Raw genomic sequence first — 20,596 nt, forward strand, 5'->3', positions numbered from 1 at the left:
TTAACAAAACTGTTTTTTATAAATACAAATCGTCGTGTCACGCTTTTCCACCTAAAATTCCTACGTTATAGGTACTAGTGTTATATTAATCCTCCTTTGTTAACATTTAATAGCACTGACTTTACGATCTTTCGCAGACGTGCCATAACAATCTGTTACCAAACTGGCTTTAAACACTTCAAACGTACGTTTGTATGAGCGGAGTTTTTGTTTTCAGATCATCAAAGCAGTCGTTTTTTATTACACGGTAATGAAAACGAAGTAACGAAAACGTAACGTAAATAAAGCAAATTACATAATTTGTGCGAGATGTTAGTTAATTAAAATATTTGTTATATGAAAATGGTTATAGAACATGACGAAACATAATTTATTACGAATTGTACGAATGAAATGTACATAATTGTAGTTATTCGTTCATTTATTATTGAATTTGCTCATTACTCTATAAGTTACATATTGTATTTAACACAAAATACAATTACGATTATTAACTTTATGAAAAAAATTAGACACTCACAAATTTATTGTCTTCTTTGGTCTGTTGCAGCTTATATTATAGTATTTTGCTTTCCACATTATCTTTAAAACTCTGTGTCGTCGATGTACAATTGTGTATCTAAATATCTCTCGTTTCCAACATTTGTGACATACATAATATGTGTAAGTAGTACATACGCATAACGAGGGTAGCTGCTAGTTCCTTCTCCAAATGTAATGATTACATATTCATGATGTATATGGAACATATACGTTGCATTTGTGCATGATTGCATACGTTGCATACGTTGCATGATTCACAGTGAATTAAGGATGGAAGCACTTTATCGTAGATACATTTTTCATGTACGTTAAAAGGTTCCATTTACAATATGACTGTAATGATTTACAGAAATGCCGAGTGTTCATTTAGTTGAGATTGAACTTTCATCATGAATAGAGCTGCACTAGAGGCGCGATTCTTAAAGATAACGAAAATATTCGCGAAACTGAATGGGGTTTGGCCAGATCAAAATAAAGTAAAATTCATTTTATGGGCTATGGTGTATATTACTATGGGATCGTCTATCATTGTACAGGTACACGCCAATCAATTTATGTCGCAATCCACTAACATTCACAACACAATATCATAATGAAACATTCAACGGTACTGACGTAAATTACCTCCCATTGCTCCTCTGTTTTAACCGATATAAAATGCAAATAAAATTCATAGATAGTCCTAACCATTTACATTTCAAAACATAACTTTCAATTTTAAGGAAGCTTCACGGTAAAAAGAGTGCTATACGATCGTGTAAAAAGTTCTCAAAGTCCTAAGAGACATAATTAACTCTTAAATGCAATCATTACCGAAACTTCACACCTTGCGAATTTTGTTTTGATACCAATATCTCATTTGAAAAAGAATATTGTTATTTTTAATGAAACAATGAATAGTAATAAATACTTATAAAATACTTAATTTGTTTGAAATTCAAATGCCCGGTTTCTGAACTAAAAAAATTTAAATAGTGATTATCGCGATTTCCTTAATGATATCCTTTATTAACAATAGATACAAGTACTATTTACAAATAATTAAGGATAGACCATTGATTTTAATTCAAGGTAGCGAGAGTCATACATATAGGCAGTTTGGAAGTCGTGATAGAGCAGTCGTCCTTAATAGGTGCGGGATTTCTCATGATCATAAAACATGGTAACTATGTTCTGAACGCAAAGAAGGTAAGCAAATATTTGCCAATCATGACAAGATTCTTCTAGTTTGCACACCAACCTTACAAATATTATAGCTCAAATCCCTTTTGAATGACATGTCCGAGGACTGGGCAATCGATCGTTTGAAAGAAGAATTTACCATTATGACCACATATGCTAATAGAGGAAGCATTCTTGCAATGCTCTACTTTAGTAAGTCGATATACGTACTTGAAAAAGTCAATCGCAATTCTGGTCGATAATCTCGTTAGACTACAACGTGAACCGATCTGGCTAACAGTTATATAAACAACTAAATCTCCGCGGTTGCATAATAAATACATAAGCAAAATTGAGACGTTAATATTTAAAAAATGTTACAATTTTCAACGTAAAAACACACAAAAAATGGCAATCTGGTGGTGCTTTGTAATATTTTAATTAGAAAATGAAAAACTTGAAAGGAATATAGAAATGGGTACCATTTATCCATGCTAGAGTTCATTATTTTACATTTTATAATTTAATTAATAGACTGCGAATGTTTATGCTTTATGGGAAATTTAAAAGTGCTAAAATGCATGAAATTAACATCATATATAAAAGTAAAAACTGTTTAAAGTATAGCATTTATTCTACAATTTCGAGAATGAAACAAACCTTTGTTCCATCTTTCTACATGTTTTTGCCACAATAGGTACGCATATGCATAAACACCTGTAGTGAATTAAGGTAGGAACCATTTGCTTTCAGTAAACGCGTGCATATGCGCATTCCTTTTCTTACAATTACCATGGACGGCGCGTCTGGTGCACATGATGAAACCACACAATACATCATCACCAATGTTATACACTATACCAGCTTACTATTTTGTCGAAGATGACCGCAAATATTACTATTATATTCAAATGTATCTGGGTCTCTCTATATATGTGGTGCTCATCGTGTTCATCGGTTGCGATACTTGTTACATTGTCCTTGTGCAGCATGCTTGCGGATTGTTGACTGTGACGGGGTAAGCAAATCAAAAATTTCTTCCATTTTCCAAATTTTATTGAATAAATTGCATGTTTTTAGCTACCGCTACAAAAATGCAATCAACGACCTTTCTTTCAATACAAAGGATTCCGAAGAGATGGCGAAGGAGACATATGAAAGAGTACGCTTCTCCATACAGGGGCACCAGCGGGCAATAATGTCAGTACATATTAACCAGCGAATACAAATGTTATAATCTGAATTGAAAAATTTATGGTATAAAAATTCATATTTTACTGTCAATGATTTTGGTTACGAATAACCACGACAAATGATTTAATTATATTTGTTTACTGGTAATCATTATAGATGACAGAGATTGTTTTTGGTTACTTTCAAAACTCAATTATACTTTCAACCATTAACATTGAAGTAGATAGATATCTTTTACAATTTCAGTTTTTAATAAATCTCATGAATATATTAGTGATCATTGTTTTCCATTTAAACAAAAATTAACCTTCTCATAATTTTTTAAGTGATTACTATTTTTATTAGGTTTTATATATATTACTATATTTATTAGATTTCCATTTCTAATCATGTATTTTCCGCTCCTTTTTCGGAGATTTCTGTTGCCAAAAAACGTTTTTCTTGATTTTACTTGTGAAACAGGTTTCTGGAAAAAATCGAGAGCGCACACGTTATATACCTTTTTATGTGTATGGGCATAATAGTTTTGTGCGTTAGTATTACGATGGCACAGGTAAGCTTCTTTTAATCAACTTTATATCTTTGAACATTATTCATCAATAGATTATCGATTGTTTGAAATTAGATCGCTACGATGGAAATATGTGTGGATTTTTACAAATTTATCAGCTTTCTGATGATTCAGTTCTTGCATCTGTTCTGTCTAACGATGCAGGGACAATTCATCATAAATTCGTCTGATGAAATTTATGATGCAATGTGAGTATAATACATATTATGAAAACTATTAAGATATATACAATTTTGTGTGTTAGATTAGATTAGCCTTGTAGTAGTGACACACGTATGTGAGTATTAATGTATGGAAGCATGTGTGTGCACAGCGTCTCGACAAACAGATTAATGTAACTGTTCCGTTGGCAGTGTGGTATAGAAGATGGTGAGACAAAGAGAGTGCTGAGACACGTGCAAATGTATATCGACGAAGATCCTGCAAATCGTTTATCAAATAACTCTAAAACTATTTTAATATAAATCCTAAGTGTAATCTTAATGTTCCTTTACTTTTATTTCGGCGATTAAGGTCCACAATTCTCAACAAAAACTTTATTTCCTTTCATTATTTGTAGTATTATTAACTGGTTGCATGGATCGTCTACAATGCAAAAGAAGTACAGATTATGCTTATACTACGTATATTATAATTATTATTTTTTTACTTCTTTATGATCTTCTACATTCTCCTTTATAATAGCTTTTAGAATTAAGATAAAAATAAAATAATCATATTTTCCATTGACTTATGAATACAGAAAATTTCTAATTTATTTTCGTTTCATTCGAATGGTTGTTCATGCTACAGATATATTTATATTTAGTATAATGTTAATTTCTATCAATATAGTGTTAATTTATAGATTATAATGAAATTTGTAGATACGAGGCATCATGGTACAACACGAATCCAAAAACGCAAGCCTTATACTTATTAGCGTTGCGGCGAAGTCTAACTCCATGCTATTTAACTGCTGGTGGTTTAATACGGTTGAACATGGAAAGCTTTTCAGAAGTAATGTATTAATAGTGTTATCTTCAATAATTACGTCGCATTCGCTGGAACAATATTGGTATATTTCAGGTGATAAAACTGTGCGTTTCATATTATACAGTGTTGAGATCGACATGAACAACAGATCGATATTCATTGATTTGTGATGACACCATTGCCAAATTAATCACACTAGATACATTATTTGGAATGATCGTTTTATCAATATCATTACGATTGATGGTGTAAAATAATTTGATAAAACTGTCTTAATATTATCTCAATGCATAATACAGATACGAGTATTATCGAAATCAACAATTAGTAAATAACAGTTTCATTTCTGCTTACAGAAACAAAGAAAAATATTTGAACACTTGTAGAAGTTTTTTATTAATATATTATTATTTTATTAATATATATTTGTCGGAGAGTCAGTAGGATCGGAGGTGTGGGCGTGTAATGAATCTTCGCCAGTATTAGCCATTGTCAAGGAACGATCCAGAGTTTATTGGCACAAGTATGGAGATGTGAGATTTGACAAATAACTGCGGCGGTTAGGTACTCGCGATGCGAATGACAATAGTCTTAGGTCCGATAACGAATCCGCGGTCAACGGGACTCTTTTACCCTTTACTCATTGGCAACGCCTAGGTGGTACTCTCAGTTAGCACGCGAATTAAGCACTCTGTCGAAATGATACCTTAGTCGATGAGATCGTACTCGAAGCTCTCACGGTGACGCTATTTTGGAAAAACTGCTCTACTCTCTCGCGGCCCCAGGTCGTTTATACTCGTGGAGACAAGTCTTCGTTCGGAGAGTGAAGGAAATTGCCGTTATTGTTAAATTGGTCAGTCTTCGGAAGTGTCATTCGCGGAAAAGACTGTTTGCCTATTTTCGTTAATTAAGGCTTAAGGTTTATGACGGGTCATCAGGCTGGCTGCAGATGTTTTGCGAATATGTCTCGACAACCAGCAATCAACCTATCCAAAGAATAGGGTCTGCGTATGACGGGCCACGAGACAGAAACCGTTAGTATGCTTACTGTCGAGTGCCGTTACAACTATTTCTTTTTATGGAGGGCTATAGACTTTTTTCATGACTTTGTTAGAAAAAACGTTCGTCCCTTGACTGCGGCTACGTTCGGTGACTGGTTGTCACATCGAACCCAAACTCATTCTCATAGATTGCAGGCAATTACAATCGGGCTGAAGGACGGTGATTGTTTAACTACAGCTATGGTGGAATCCAAACTACAATATTAGGGGTTTTTCCCCGGTTTCGACGGGAAGGCTCCGGTGTCTCTCCATCTCCGACATATTTATTTTATTAAGAATATATTATACGCAACATTTTGAAATGACATTTTATTATTATTATTATGAATGTCAATTACTATTATGAATGTCAATATCCCTAAAATTTGAAACCAATGTAAAAATATGTATAAGACCTAGAAAAATGACTCTTTGTAGCTCAACTCTCTTTTCTCTCAACTCTTTGTAACTTTTATATATGTTTTTAAAGTAGTATCAAATGTTACCGATATGCCCCATTACAGTGTTAATGGAATTCCAAAATGTTTCGCATAATACGTACAATATATGCAGAAATGTCTTTATCGTATATTTATTGATTTAAAATGTAATAGTGTAAAGATATAGAATGGATTCGGAAATACAAATAATTCACACACAATTTAGCACACAATAGTTATACATATATCTTATACTCTAAAGACCTTGAAATCCTACTCGCACGCACGCTTGTTGTCAACCGACTCTTCCAGATACTTCTAACGACTGGCTCTTGTCTTTTGTCTCAACTAAGGCCTGGACGTCCTCTGACGCTTACACACACATTCACATGTACAGTGTAAATGTATCATGTTCCCAACACGCCTCCTTACATTTATACTGTACGCTTAATCGTATTTACATGCTTTGACGAATTACGTAACAGAAACTTTAACACTTATTGCTTTATTTACATTTCTCTTAGTTTACATTCATCCATGACCTAAACCTTTCGAATTTCTCTCTACACAGTGCCTTTGTCACGTAAAAAAAGGAAACTCTCTTGATGATACAAAAAATTTTATTTCTCAAGAGTCCAAGACCCTTGGCTACCACTTACAATGTTCAAGTATCGGCTCACAGTTCAGACTGGTGCGGCCGTCATTATTCGGAGTCTAAATACTAAGAAGGAACAATGAAAATGATGGAGGGGATATTGTTCCTGGAAGTTTTCTTATCAGGGTGGCGAGGTGTTAATTGACCGGATGATATTTAGAAGTGTCAATCGTCCGGAGGATATTTAGAGGTATCATCTGTTCTGGGAATATTTAGAGTAAAGGTATCGACTGTCTGGAGAATATTTAGAAGTGGTCGCCTAAGGTGACGTCAGGGTAAAAGAGTTTGGGGTTACGAAGGTGTAAACCTTCGTAAAAATATCCGCAGTATTTTCGTCTGTAAGTATGTTTTTTCGTCTTTAAGTATGTTTATCTTGTTCTCCTTTAAGCACTCGTAAACGTAGTGGTAATGAACTTCAATGTGTTTAGAATTTTTTGTAAAATTTCCGTGCTTTGCTATACTTATCACTCCAGAGTTATTCTCACAAATTTTTACAGGTTTATCGTCTAGATTTACATTGACGATTTTCATAATTTCCCTAATAGACATTAATTCACTCACCGCTTCCGATAGAGCTACATACTCTGCATACGTCGAGGCTTTTGTCACACACCTTTGTTTTTTAGACTTCCAACCAATTACATTTCCATACAATCTAATTACATATCCAGAAGTCGATTTCCTATCTAAATGATCTCCTGCCCAATCAGCGTCCACATAACAATCTATCGTTTCACACTTTTCATTCCTTTTATAATCTAATCTTAAATCTCTAGTCCGGTACAAATATTTCAATATTCGCAAAGCATATTTAAAATGTATCTCATTACAACAATCTTGAAATCTACTCAAATAATTCACACTATAACTTATATCGGGTGTGGTATTTACATTAATATACAACATACAATGCGCCAATTAAATTTTTGTATGCAATATCTTCTCTATTTATCTCAGCTTTTTCAATTTTTAAGTTGGTCTCCATAGGTGTACAGTACAATTTGCCATTTTGTAACTTATATTTGTTTGCTAATGATTCAATGTATTTCTTTTGGCTTAATCTTATTTCATTTTTGAAATAATCATACTCTATATTTATTCCAAGATATTCTTTGACTTCACCTAAATCTTTCATTTCAAATCTATTAGTTAATAACTTCTTTACCCTTTGTATCTTCCTTTTATTTTTACTACAAATTAGCAAATCGTCTACATACATTAGCAAATAAACAACATTTTCTCCCTCTCCATGTGTATATAGGCACAACTCTATGTTATTCTTCTTAAAACCTAATCTCGTCACATACTTATCAAAACACACTTACCAGTCCCTTGGATTTTTATCAGACCTTTAAGATATTGCTATCATATTGTTGTCAAAATGGATTAATTATTGAGCAAATGAATGTAGAAACTGCTTTTTTAAATGGTGAAGTAACCTCGGAGGTATATGTAAATCAACCAAAGGGATATGCGGACGAACGAATAGAGTTTGTAAACTATCGAAAGCGCTTTATGGGTTAAAAGAGTTTCTATATTCATTTGCTCAATAATTAATCCATTTTGACAACAATATGATAGCAATATCTTAAAGGTCTGATTACTCGCAACTGGGGAGTATATGTCATCGGCTACGTCTCTTTGTTGGAATCCTCTTACCACTAATCTAGCCTTATATCTTTCATCTGATTTTCTCGAGTAAACCCATTTTTCATCTAATACGTCTTTGCCTTTTACCCTTTCTACCAATTTCCAAGTTTTATTCTTATAAAGACATTCTATTTCCTTATCCATAGCTTGTTTCCAATCTTCACTATCTTCACAACAAATCGCCTCCTCAAATGTACAAGGGATATCTACTCTACAATAATTTGCATGGATTTCACTAATGTTTTCTTTTTCTGGATACCTTACTGGAGTTCTCTTATTACGTGTAGATCTTCTAGGGATGTTTAAGCTTTCAAGACTATTATCATTTTCATCTTCCCTACTTTCTAACTCTTCCTTATTCATGTTTACCAATAAATCATTATCCTCAATGTCATCGTTATCTTTATCGAATGCATTCTCCACAAAGCCGATACATTTTGTGTCTGTTTCTATGACCTCTACATGTCTCGCTATTGTTATTTTCCCACCTAATAAGACTCTGTAACCTACTTCACTATATCCTAACAAAATTCCCATATCTGCCTTCTTATCCCATTTAGAAACTCTTTTTTGTTCTGGTCTTCTTACAAAAACTTTACTTCCATATAGATGTAGATTTTCAACACTTGGTTTTCTCCCGAAGAATATTTCAAAAGGTGTCTTTCTCTCTATAGTATTTACCAGTATTCGATTTTTCAAGTATACCGCTATACAAACTATTTCCGGCCAGCACCTTTTATGTACTTCTGCTAACAAGCAACGCGCCATGTCCATCACTGTTCTATTATACCTTTCCGCTGTCTCGTTTAATTCATGTACGTAGGTTGGGCAATTATTTATTCTGATACCTTTATCCCTAGAAAATTTATAAATTTGATTATTCAAATACTCTTTTCCATTATAACATCTCAATATTTTTAACTTCTTGCCCGTTAAATTCTCGGCTTCATTTACAAACTGTACGAAACAATCAAAAACCTCACCTTTTGATTTTATACAATAAATTCTAGCTATTTTGCTATAATCATCGATAAATGAGATGAAATATTTCTCTTCATTGAATCCGGTAGTCTTAAAGGGACTGCACACGTCCGTATGAATAATTTCCATTATCTCCCTAGCCTTGGTTCGATTATTTTTTAATGGTAAATTGTGCATTTTACTTTCTATGCACACCCTACATTTCAAAAATTCCTTTTCAAATTCATTCGGTATACCAGTAATTAGCTGCTCTTTACCCAAAATATTTAAATATTTAAAATTTACGTGTCCTAGCATCCTATGCCATCTTTCCTTTTTACTCATACCACTACGTTCGGCGCTGTTTGCTAAGTGCTCCTTCCCTTTCAATATACTTTTCATTCTATATGTTCCCTTTTCTTTAACCGCTGCCGCTGTAAGCTTATTGTCCTCATCTATTACTTTTGCAATATTTCCTTTTGAAATAACCATGTTCTTATTATCTGTTAACTTGCCTAAACTAATCAAGTTTGCGGACATTTCTTTCTCGTAAAAAACATTATTCATATTTATTTCACTTTGCTTTTCAAATGCTTCAAAATAACTTATAACATTCCCTACTTTTATTGCCTTTATCGATCTATTATCGCCTAAATATATATTTACCGGTTCTTTAAGGTCAATAGATTTATCGAAATAATTTACGTTGTTAATTATGTGATCTGTGCAACCGCTATCTAATAGCCACATAAATTCATTATTACTTATCTCGCTCGCCTCGCCGCTGTGTGCAGCGTGCGCCGTTGCTATCCATGTGCCTGATCTTGAGTTACCATGCTCGTGTAACGTAAATCACGTCAGAGACAAGGGCACCACACACCGCGGGCAGGATGGTGTCACGATCGGCATACTTCGAACCCGATGGACCGATGATGGAGACAAAGATGTGGCGGCCTTAGCGACAATGTATATCGCCGAAGTGCCTAAAGAGTCATCTATGTCCTAACGGTCCTTCCACCGAATGTTCTAGAAGCGTAGCAACGGTCACGTACGCGTACAACAGTTTGCTGGTGAGTGCCGAGGCGTGCAGACGTGTGTCCAGTGCCCTGCGAAGTCCACAAAGCAGCACGTGACCATCCAGTTGCTGCTGAGTGCCGAGACGTGCAGACGTGTGACCAGTGCCCTGTGAAGTTCACAAAACTCCACGCGACGCCCATCTGTCGAAAGCGAAACCAACAAACCTAGCTAAGGGTTAACAGCCTCTCGACTAGTTCTTTCACACTGAATTAACTAGCTCGATGATGGCTCTATCATTCCAAACGGGCTCTCCGGAGCTAAATTATAACACCGCCATTTTTCCTCCCCCATGGCAAGGGGGCAACACATCTCTCCTGATAAACGACCATCACTCGAAAAAACGCAAGCTGGAACCAACCAAGACAAATGTGAATAAGAATCAACCTAAACCACCAGCCAGCCAGGTGACCACCTTCAATAGATTCTCAATACTGGAGTCTACGGAAGACTCCATGAATACAACCGAAAAGGTAAATAATCTCCATACTCAAAGAATTCCCCCTCCCCCACCAATATTCATTGACGACTTAATCGACATACGTCAATGATAAGGATCATTGAAAAAGACATCAGCAAAGAGGACTACAAGTTAAAAATTAACAACAACCACATGAAAATACTGCCGTCCCACCCAGACGCCTATACAAAGTTAACCAAGCTATTAAAAACGCTAAACGCCAAATTCCACACATACCAGCTCAAACAAGAAAGACCATTTCGAGTGGTGTTACGCAACATCCATCACTCAGTCGATCTAGACGAACTAAAATGCGAACTGTCAAATCACGGCCACGAAGTAACTAACATCAGTAACATTAGGCATAGAATCACAAAAAACCCACTATCCTTATTTTTTATAGACCTAAAACAAAAAACAAACAACAAAGAAATCTACAATATCAATCGGCTGATGAACTCCATAGTTAAGCTCGAGCCACCTCTTGTAAAGAAAGAAATAATACAATGCAAGAGGTGCCAAAGGTACGGCCACACGCAGAAATACTGCAATCACAACTTCCGGTGCGTAAAATGTGCAGGTAATCACCCCACTGACCAATGCACTAAATCCCCGGAAACCCCCGCCAAGTGTATCCACTGTCAAGAACACATCTCTGGTAAACGACCTGGTAAACGACCATTACTCGAAAAAACGCAAGCTGGAACCAATCAAGACAAATGTGAATAAGAGTCAGGCTAAACCACCAGCCAGCCAGGTGACCACCTTCAATAGATTCTCAATACTGGAGACTACGGAAGACTCCATGAATACAACCGAAGAGGTAAACAATATCCATACCCAAAGAATTCCCCCTCCCCCATCAATATTCATTGACGATGTAATCGACATACAGTCAATGATAAGGACCATTGAAAAAGACATCAGCAAAGAGGACTACAAGTTAAAAATTAACAACAACCACGTGAAAGTTCTGCCTAGCCACCCAGACGCCTATAGAAAGTTAACTAAGTTGCTAAAAACATTAAACGCAAAATTCCACACATATCAGCTCAAACAAGAAAGACCTTTTCGTGTGGTGCTACGCAACATCCACCACTCAGTCGACCTAGATGAACTAAAGTACGAACTTCAAAATCTTGGCCATTTTTTTTTTTTTATTTATTAGAATATTTACAATCAATTCTTGTTGACAATTTTCAGTAACTTGATTTGGCGTGATACAATGACATGGATTATAATAGCTTTATATTGTTGGTTCTAGTAGAACTAAGGATTTAATCTAGTGGGTATTTTCTTTTTAGTCTGCGGATCTGGTCCGTCGTGTCCAGTAGTTGGGTGACTAGTGGGTTGTGGTGGTTGTTGACTCTTGTGTTATATCTGCTTCTGGACTTGTGTATTTCATCTTTGACTGTAGGTATCTTGAGGTCACGGTGGATTGTTTCGTTGGTAACATACCAGGGTGCATTTATTAGGGATCTTAGCGTTTTCAATTGGAAGCGTTGGAGTATTTCAATGTTGGAATTACTTGCTGTTTCCCATAGTTGGATTCCGTATTACCACGCAGGCTTTATTACGGTCTTATAGAGCGTAATTTTGTTCCGCGTGCTTAGATTGGAGCGACGGCCAATGAGCCAATAAAATTTTTTGAGTTTGTGCCTGAGTTGCTTAGATTTGTCTACGATGGGTTGTTTCCATGTTAATCTCCTGTCCAGAGTCATGCCCAGGTATCTGACTGTGTTCTTGTAAGGAACTGTTATATTGTTAATGGAGACCTGTGGGCAGGTTTGTTTTCGCAGCGTGAAGGTTACATGTGTGGATTTTTTTCATTAATTTTGAAGCCCCATTTATGGAACCACTTTTCCATTGAGTCGAGACCTCGCTGGAGAGTGGATGAGGCTATTATCGGGTTGGCGTGGGACGCTAATAGCGCTGTGTTGTCAGCAATTGTCGCTAAAGTTATTTCTGTTGATATTGGTAAATCGGCAGTGTAGATGGAGAACAGCAGGGGTCCGAGGACACTACCTTGGAGTATGCCCGTTTCTATTGGGAAGCCCTTCGTGCCATACTTTATCGAATGCCTGTTGAATATCAAGGAATACCGCTGAGCAGTATTTTTTCTTTTCGAGGGTTTGGCTGATATTGTGTGTTGTTTGATGGATTCGCTCTATTGTGGAATGCTGCTTCCGAAAACCGAATTGATAATCTAGCAGTGTTTTCAGATCCTTTAGGAGTGGAAGGAGTCGATTCGTTAGCAACTTTTCGAATAGTTTTTACAAAGTGTGTAGAAGACTAATTGGGGGATAGGAGCTAGTTTCGTGTATTGGTTTTCCGTTTTTTCGGATGAGCGTAATCAGTGACGTTTTCCAGGTTTTGGGATAGTATTCAGGGCGAAGAATTGCGTTGAAGATTGAAGAAATGAGTGCAGTCCCTTTTACGGGTAGTTCCTCAATTGCTTTCTTACTTATTTGGTCATGTCCCGGTGCTCTCCTGGGGTTTAGACGATGGGTTAATTCAGTAACCTCTAGAGAAGTGAAAGGTTTAATGGGGAGAGACATTTGGAAGGGAGAATGCAGGTATTCTGTTATTTCCGGAGCGGTATTGGAGGAATGCGGTTTAAAAACATTGGATAGGTAGTTAGCGAACAGGTTGGCGGTCCATCCAGGTTCGATATCTTCCTTCGTTTTTAGTGAAATTGAGGCAGGAGTTGAGTGATAGACTTCTGTAAAGCGCTGCCAATTGGTGAGTTGGTCGTGAGTAAGGCCATTAGGTGGGTTCTCGATTATTACTGAACCGACTGTTGCTATTACGGGGGAGTGGTCGGAAGAGAGTTCAGTCGAGGAGTTGATTTGGACATGTCTGGGCGAGATATTTTTGGTTATCGAGAGGTCGAGTAAGTCGGGAATTTTCTTAGTGTCAGTGGGCCAGTATGTGGGTTCATATGTGGTGAGGTAGTTGACATTGTTGGTGGTTATGCTTTTCAAGAGGGTTTTGCCTCTTGCTGTGACAAGTCCGCTGCCCCATTGGGTATGCTTGGCGTTATAGGCGCCGTGTGCCTTTTCACTGGGGTGTTGGGTATGGTAGAAGTTGTAGCCGTGTATTTTGAGGTGGTTTTTGTCGGTGAAGTGGGTTTCAGATATGATCATTACGTCGATTTGCTGTTGTTTTAAGAAGAGTTCTAGTTCAAATTTGTGCTGAGCTAGACCGTTGGCGTTCCACAGAGCTGTACGCATTGGTCTTATTTTGCTTCTATGCGTATTAATTTATCCATGAAGGGTGTAAGTATTGACAGCAAGTTGTTAATTTTCTCTGTTTGCTTCTCGATTAATTTTTCGAGTCTGGTGAATTTGCCTGTTTTGTAGGATGGGAACACTATTTTCTGTGTGTACACTGTGTGTTTTCGAGTTGTTTACGTTTCCTTGCGTTGCCTGCGCATAGGATACTGTTGGTGAGGTGAGTTTTTGGGGTTTAGGTTCTTGTATGGTTGTGTCATTGGGTCTCAGTTTTGGATACTTTATATTATGTAGCGATTTGTAGGCTGAGCATCCTTTGTAGTTCGCAGGATGCTCTCCTTGACAGTAGATGCACTTCGCGGGGGTTTCTGGGGATTTAGTGCATTGGTCAGTGGGGTAACTACCTGCACATTTTACGCACCGGAAATTATGGTTGCAGTATTTCTGCGTGTGTGTAATTTGGCACCTTTTGCATTGTACTATCTCTTTCTTTACAAGAGGTGGTTCGATCTTAACTATGGAGTTCATCAGCCGGTTGATGTTGTAGAATTCGTTGTTATTTCTTTTTTTTTTTTTTTTTTTGTTTTATGTCTATGAAATATAGCGATAGTGGGTTTTCTATGATTCTATGTCTTATATTGCTGATGTTAGTTACTTCGTGGCCGTGCTTTAACAGTTCGAACATTAGTTCGTCTAGATCGGCTGAGTGGTGGATGTTGCGTAGCACCACACGAAATGGTCTTTCTTGCTTGAGCTGGTAAGTGTGAAAGTTGGCATTCAGGGTTTTTAACAACTTTGTTAATTTTCTGTAGGCGTCTGGGTTGGTTGGCAGGATTTTCACACGGTTGTTGCTGATTTTCAATTTATATTCCTCCTTGCTGATTTCTTTTTCGATATTCTTTGTCATTGTTTGGATGTCAATGACATCGTCAATGAAGATTTGCGGGGGAGGGGGAGTTTTTTGGGTATGTTGTGTATTTACCGCTTCGGTTATGTCCATAGCGTCTTCTGTTGCCTCCAGTATCGCGGACCTGTTGTGGGCGGTCACTTGGCTAGCTGGTGGGTTGGTTTGTCCTTTGCTCACATTAATCTGGGTAGCTTCCAGCTTGCGTTTTTTCGTGTGCGGGTCGTTTGCAAAGAGGGGTGTATTGCCTCTTTGCCACCGGGGTGGAAGAGCGCCGTTGTTGTGACTGAGCTCCGTAGAGCCCGTTTGGGATGATTGGGCCATCATCGATCTAGTTAATTCAATATGAAGTAACTAGTCGAGCGGCTGTGACTCGGGTTAGAGCTTAGTAGCGTCGGATTTTTCACTAGCACGTTTGCGAACACTTGGCTAGGTTTATTAGATTCGCTTTCGACAGATGGGCGTCACGTATTGTTTTATGAACTTCACAGGGCACTGGACACATGTCTGCACGCTTCGGCACTCACCAGCGAACTGAAGGACCTTAACTATGAAAATGCTAAGATATATGGTGGATCCTTGAGATTATTGAATATCCGTAATAAGCAGTAGTAAATATATTGTAGAATAAAGAAAACCTTAAAACTTAAATCTATGTTTTTCAACTTTTAAAAATTTATGGTACGAAAATTTAAAATTATAGGTACCGTTAGAAAATACGTTTCCGTCTTCTATGTTTCTCTGTACTTCAACTAATAAGTTAAACATAATAAAATATCCCTCGATATTTTTGATGATTGTAGCATGGGAAGTATTCTTAATTTGTTCAATCATCAGCTACACGTGGCGCAAACCCTATGTTAAAATTTTTGATACATGAAATGATGACTTCGATAAAATTATGTTTACTTTGACGTAATCTTTTTTCGGCACTTTCTTCGGCTTCATTTTAGGGTTCAGTTATATATACTGATATTTGCCTTAAAAAATTTGGAAAATATTATTACATTGTTACCGTCAATAATATTAATGATTCCTTTGAAAATCTATTTTCAAAGTACTTATCAAAATTGATATTCAGTTAGGTCATAGTAAATAGAAGTCAAGCAAACGCTTATAAAATCACTACTATTGAAAATGACAACCCTTTTAAAACGACAATATTATTGCTGCATTTTCAGAAAGCGATTATTTATCATTTTTGTTCAAGATGCCATAACAAAATGTATTGAGATGAAATTCATTTCATTATTATATAATCGTATTCTTCATACCATCGACAAGATTTTAATTCGAGTCATTGCAATTTGAAGGATCGATGTGGCACAGTAGAAGTCAATAGCAAAACACTGGAATTATTGTAATTAATAGGTACACATTCGACATGAACACAATAAACTAAACCAGCATAAATGTAAAGTCGTATTTACGTGACGATCCAACATAATTCTGTATTCTGTAATTGCATGTTCTTGTCTACTAAGTTGACCCTTCCTTTGTGATAGAGGTCCCAGATCAGCTGAGCTCCAATGAAGCCATGAACATCCGATGATCGATCAAACGTTGGATCAGCTAATGGAATATCCCTTGGTAAATCTAAATTGCCGAACTCGATATCTTCTGATGGAATTGACTGTGAGACTTTGTCGATAACCAGAAATGTTAGTTCTGTTGTATAGTCACTGATTCGTGACTGAACCTTCGCTCGAGTCATTTGACTGATTTGAAATTGGCGCCACATAATGGTATGTTTACACTTTGTGACGTTAGCCCTAGGCTCACACGTTTTCTCGGTTAAAAGATGTGTTTGGGAGCATGCTAGAACTCGTTTTGTGCATGCTTGCGTTTCATGCATGCATCCTCCGTGCAATCATAAACATATTCGGGTACGTTAGAAATCGCAAAGCGTTGCTCATCCTCTATATCCTAGAAGAAATTAAACGATTTTCTAAAAAATACAAAAGCAGAGTAAAAAATCTCATGTAACTCCGATAATGATAAATTGTTACACCTGTACAATTACAAAAATGAAATGAAAACATTTTTTAGATTTCATACAATTTCCACAATATAATTTTACTCTCATCATATAAACAATACTACTGTAAGTATCAACATTTATATGACTTTTGGAGTACTTGTCGCTTAAGGTACCTAAAACACTCTATAACTATTTGTACTATATAACTATTTGTAAATATTATATAAATAATAAATACATATAAATATGAAATTAGTAAAAAAATTAAATAGCATATTGGATATATCGCAATCATTTTGAAGGCAAAGCAAAATTTAAAATTCGACACTGACATGAAAAATAACGCCGCTTATGATTTGATATCAGTAAAGTAAACCTGGCTATTAATAGATTGTAAGGAAAGATATGAAACTTTAAAGTTATCACACTCTATTTTTACTTACAATTGCACCACACCCTTAATCGCAACGACTGTATCAGGAGTTGGCCACAAAACTGACGTGTCACATACGTAACTGCACAAATCTATACATTATTAGTACTTAAGCATTAATAGAAGAATTAAAAGAATTAGACCTTTTAACAGAAGAAAATTTTTATTTTTTCGTCGCCTCCGAAAAGGTTGCAATATGCTTAATATGCCATTTAATAATAAAGTAATGCCGAATATGATTTATGCCTACTCGCGAATTCTATAAGGTTAACAGTTTGATCAAAAGAGAACTTAAATCTATCTTCCTATACGAGTTCTTAACAAATGCGACCCGAGGTTACAAAGTTACACATTCAATGTTCAGTTAAAATAAAATCCCAAATTCTACGATAATGATAGATTAAAAATTTATTTTATGCATATGAAAAAATTCATCCTTCAAGATTTCCGAGAAGGAGATGTCTATCACGAACAATCGCAGATATGCCACTTTATTGCTCAGATAAATATTTAGAATAAAGATGTTTCTGTTTCTTATGAACTCTTCAAGGAATGTGAAGGGTGCAGGTGAAGACGGGATGTTCTCAGTTCACTTCCAAAATTTTTATATGCTTCACCGATACAATCTTCGTTTTCATCAATATTAATGCGTCTGACCCATCTTCTGATCTACTATCAGAAATTCCTCAAGTGCATCTTTACCCTGTAGAAAGACCACAGTATAAAAAGCTTCTCATGTGTGATCTAAAACATAATTAGTTTCTCATTTTTTGCGTACGCACGAACTATTATGTAAAATCGACTTTATAAACTCCCTAACACTGTCGAAATCCAGTATAATTTTAACTGACTGTTTTAATAAAATATTATAAAAGAAAATGTCAGAAATGTTATCTCAATGATAAGATAAATAAAGCATGGCGCTTATGTTATTAAATATAGGTTTGGGGTTGATATTCAATAGATTCACACAGATTAAATATTACTTTTTATATTTCACCACCTCGTACAAAACGTCTGAACACACCGGATACACATAGGTAATTAACACGTGGTCGACTCCTAAGGAGTGGTCTTGAGGTCGCCTCGTGGTCGTTAGAGGTCGTACCAACTTAGCGTATAGGAATTAGCGATCATACCAACTTAACGTTTCTCAACAGCTTATTTTAAAGAACGAACCTTGATTTGCGATCTGCGATATCTCATTAATTCTTTTCAACAGCGTGAAATCATTACCGTACAGCGACCTCCATAAAGCTTTTTTAATTTTAGGTAAGCAAAGATGTTGAAGTTAAGTGAAACGATAATAAATAATTTAATCTCACTTGTGGTGACTATAGTGTAGCAACGTTTTAGTGCTTGTTCGACTAATTCTTCAATATATGCTGTAAATAAAAATTTCCAAATATAATAGATTAACATTTTAGTCTTTTGGATAGATTTTCCTCATTATAAATTTATTCCCAACACAATTTGCACGTGTTGATTTCAGTGATCTGTATGAATACGATTTCAATACCCTGAATTGTACTCTTTTTGGGAAATTCAATCATTTGTGGGTTCGATGTACTAATATTTAAATGATGACACTAATTTGTTTCGGTACAATGTATGTAGTTCATAATGTGTAAAGCAAATGCACATTATTACACATAAAATATTATATCGCGCACTTTTGGAAGGACTTTAAATACGTAATTTTACTAGATGTTTTATATTTCATTTAATTTATAGTAAACCGACCAAACATATTTAGAAGAAAACAGAAAAAGTGATTCGTCGTTACATAATATGTGACCCTATCATATCAACCATGACTTGAAAAATCAACAAATTTTATTTGTTGTATCACTGTACTTACTTCTGATCGAGTACATGTATCTCAATTGCATCTGCAACAAGCTTTCTTTAAATGACAACATAGGAAAAGACCGCCTCGTATCTCTTCACGTAGTTAAACGACATCAATGAGACCTGCCACAAAGGAAATTTTGCTGTATTTATAAAAATTTTACGCATTTAAACTGACACGTTTTTTTATGTAACTGAATAGGTAACTTAATGTAGATATGCAACATTGCAACATTCCTTTTTGAACTTATTACGTTTATAATCTAGTTGTATGGCAGATTCTACTGACTATTGTCGATCCAACAGGACGAGGTAGCAGATAACAAAACGTTCACGTGTGGCTACCAATCGATTTTCACTCGTCGATATTCAGGGGCGAACTGGTACCTTTATTCTATGGTTCTTTCTAGTAGATAATTAACTCACACAAAAATATTTGCGAATAATTCTGATTCTGAACGGGAAAATATTACAAAGTCATCAAGTAAAGCATGTATGAAAAAAACATAAATAGCTTCAACAAAAGTACCTTCTTATTTTCTAACACACAAGGAGCTGGAACCTGTGAACCGATACTATTCTATCCATGCATCGACCACACTTATTTATTTATGTTTACTGCATCGTTTCGTTGGATCGACTATAGTCCTATTGCGTGATAACTTCCCTTTGCATCCGTCCAATACTATATGTCAGGCCAATATATAATGCAACCAATAATTGCCATCTGCAAGTCAGCTAGCAACGCAATAATTACATCAAAGAAAGTTATTAACCGACACATTGGCACGAAGTACTACGCTGGCAATTTATTAAACTTCTCGTGGATACAAAACAATTTTATGCAGCTAACTTCTGTGATTATATAGATGCTTTTAAAGCAGTGTAATTGACTTTCAAGAATCTATTGTATATCGTTCTATTCTATCAGTTAGATTCTATGTATTTCATTCAATTCATAAGGCAAAGGAATGACACCAGAGAAAGTCATCTACATTACTTGGCTTAGCGTAGCTTTGTGTTTCTCTTGGCCACTTCCTGTTGGTAGCGGCAGAAATAAAGTCTTTGGTTTCAAAATTCTACAGGTAGCTACCGTTATTAGTGCCATTATGATGCTTTTACCTTTGATGTATTCGATTTATTTACATTTGGACGATATGGTTATTGTTTCTAAATCTTTCTCCGCGGTAACGAGTGTGAGTCAAATTGCTGTTCACACTTTCATATGTTTCATCAAGCAAGATTCTTTTCAGGTAAGTTCTTATTCATTTTCTCTTAATATTCAATGTAAAAAAATACAACGACGCAGATACAGTTGCTCACAAGCGTATTCGCACATTTATACAAACTCTTTATGAATATATTATGTCTATTATACAAAACATTTTGTGTATTGTGATTATATTAGTACAGTTCGAAACAAACTTAAAACAATAATATTGCAATTACAAGGTATTTAGCGCGGTTATTT

The 20,596-nt window shown here is 35.7% G+C and overlaps 2 protein-coding genes and 1 long non-coding RNA gene across 3 annotated transcripts in view; all 3 read left to right on the top strand.

Moving 5' to 3' along the window:
• Positions 1 to 899: 899 nt before the first annotated feature.
• LOC126924332 (odorant receptor 13a-like) lies at positions 900 to 6,392 on the top strand. Its single transcript, XM_050738688.1, has 9 exons — positions 900 to 1,079; positions 1,615 to 1,731; positions 1,800 to 1,917; positions 2,458 to 2,722; positions 2,785 to 2,904; positions 3,361 to 3,451; positions 3,524 to 3,657; positions 4,336 to 4,468; positions 4,538 to 6,392. The coding sequence occupies exons 1-9, from the start codon at positions 933 to 935 to the stop codon at positions 4,583 to 4,585; spliced, it is 1,173 nt and encodes a 390-aa protein (XP_050594645.1). The 5' UTR covers positions 900 to 932; the 3' UTR covers positions 4,586 to 6,392.
• A 4,234-nt stretch (positions 6,393 to 10,626) lies between these two features.
• Positions 10,627 to 20,596, top strand: part of LOC126924388 (uncharacterized) — a 52,033-nt gene continuing 42,063 nt past the window's right edge. The window contains exons 1-2 of the long non-coding RNA XR_007713497.1: positions 10,627 to 10,736; positions 11,619 to 12,140. This is a non-coding gene — a long non-coding RNA (uncharacterized LOC126924388). The remainder of the gene's footprint in view (positions 10,737 to 11,618; positions 12,141 to 20,596) is intronic.
• Positions 19,938 to 20,596, top strand: part of LOC126924383 (odorant receptor 22c-like) — a 34,166-nt gene continuing 33,507 nt past the window's right edge. The window contains exon 1 of the mRNA XM_050738792.1: positions 19,938 to 20,378. Within this exon, the coding sequence (XP_050594749.1) occupies positions 20,097 to 20,378 (282 nt within the window). The 5' untranslated portion in view covers positions 19,938 to 20,096. The remainder of the gene's footprint in view (positions 20,379 to 20,596) is intronic.

Source organism: Bombus affinis, chromosome 2, assembly GCF_024516045.1.
Source record: "Bombus affinis isolate iyBomAffi1 chromosome 2, iyBomAffi1.2, whole genome shotgun sequence".
NCBI lineage: Eukaryota > Metazoa > Arthropoda > Insecta > Hymenoptera > Apidae > Bombus > Bombus affinis.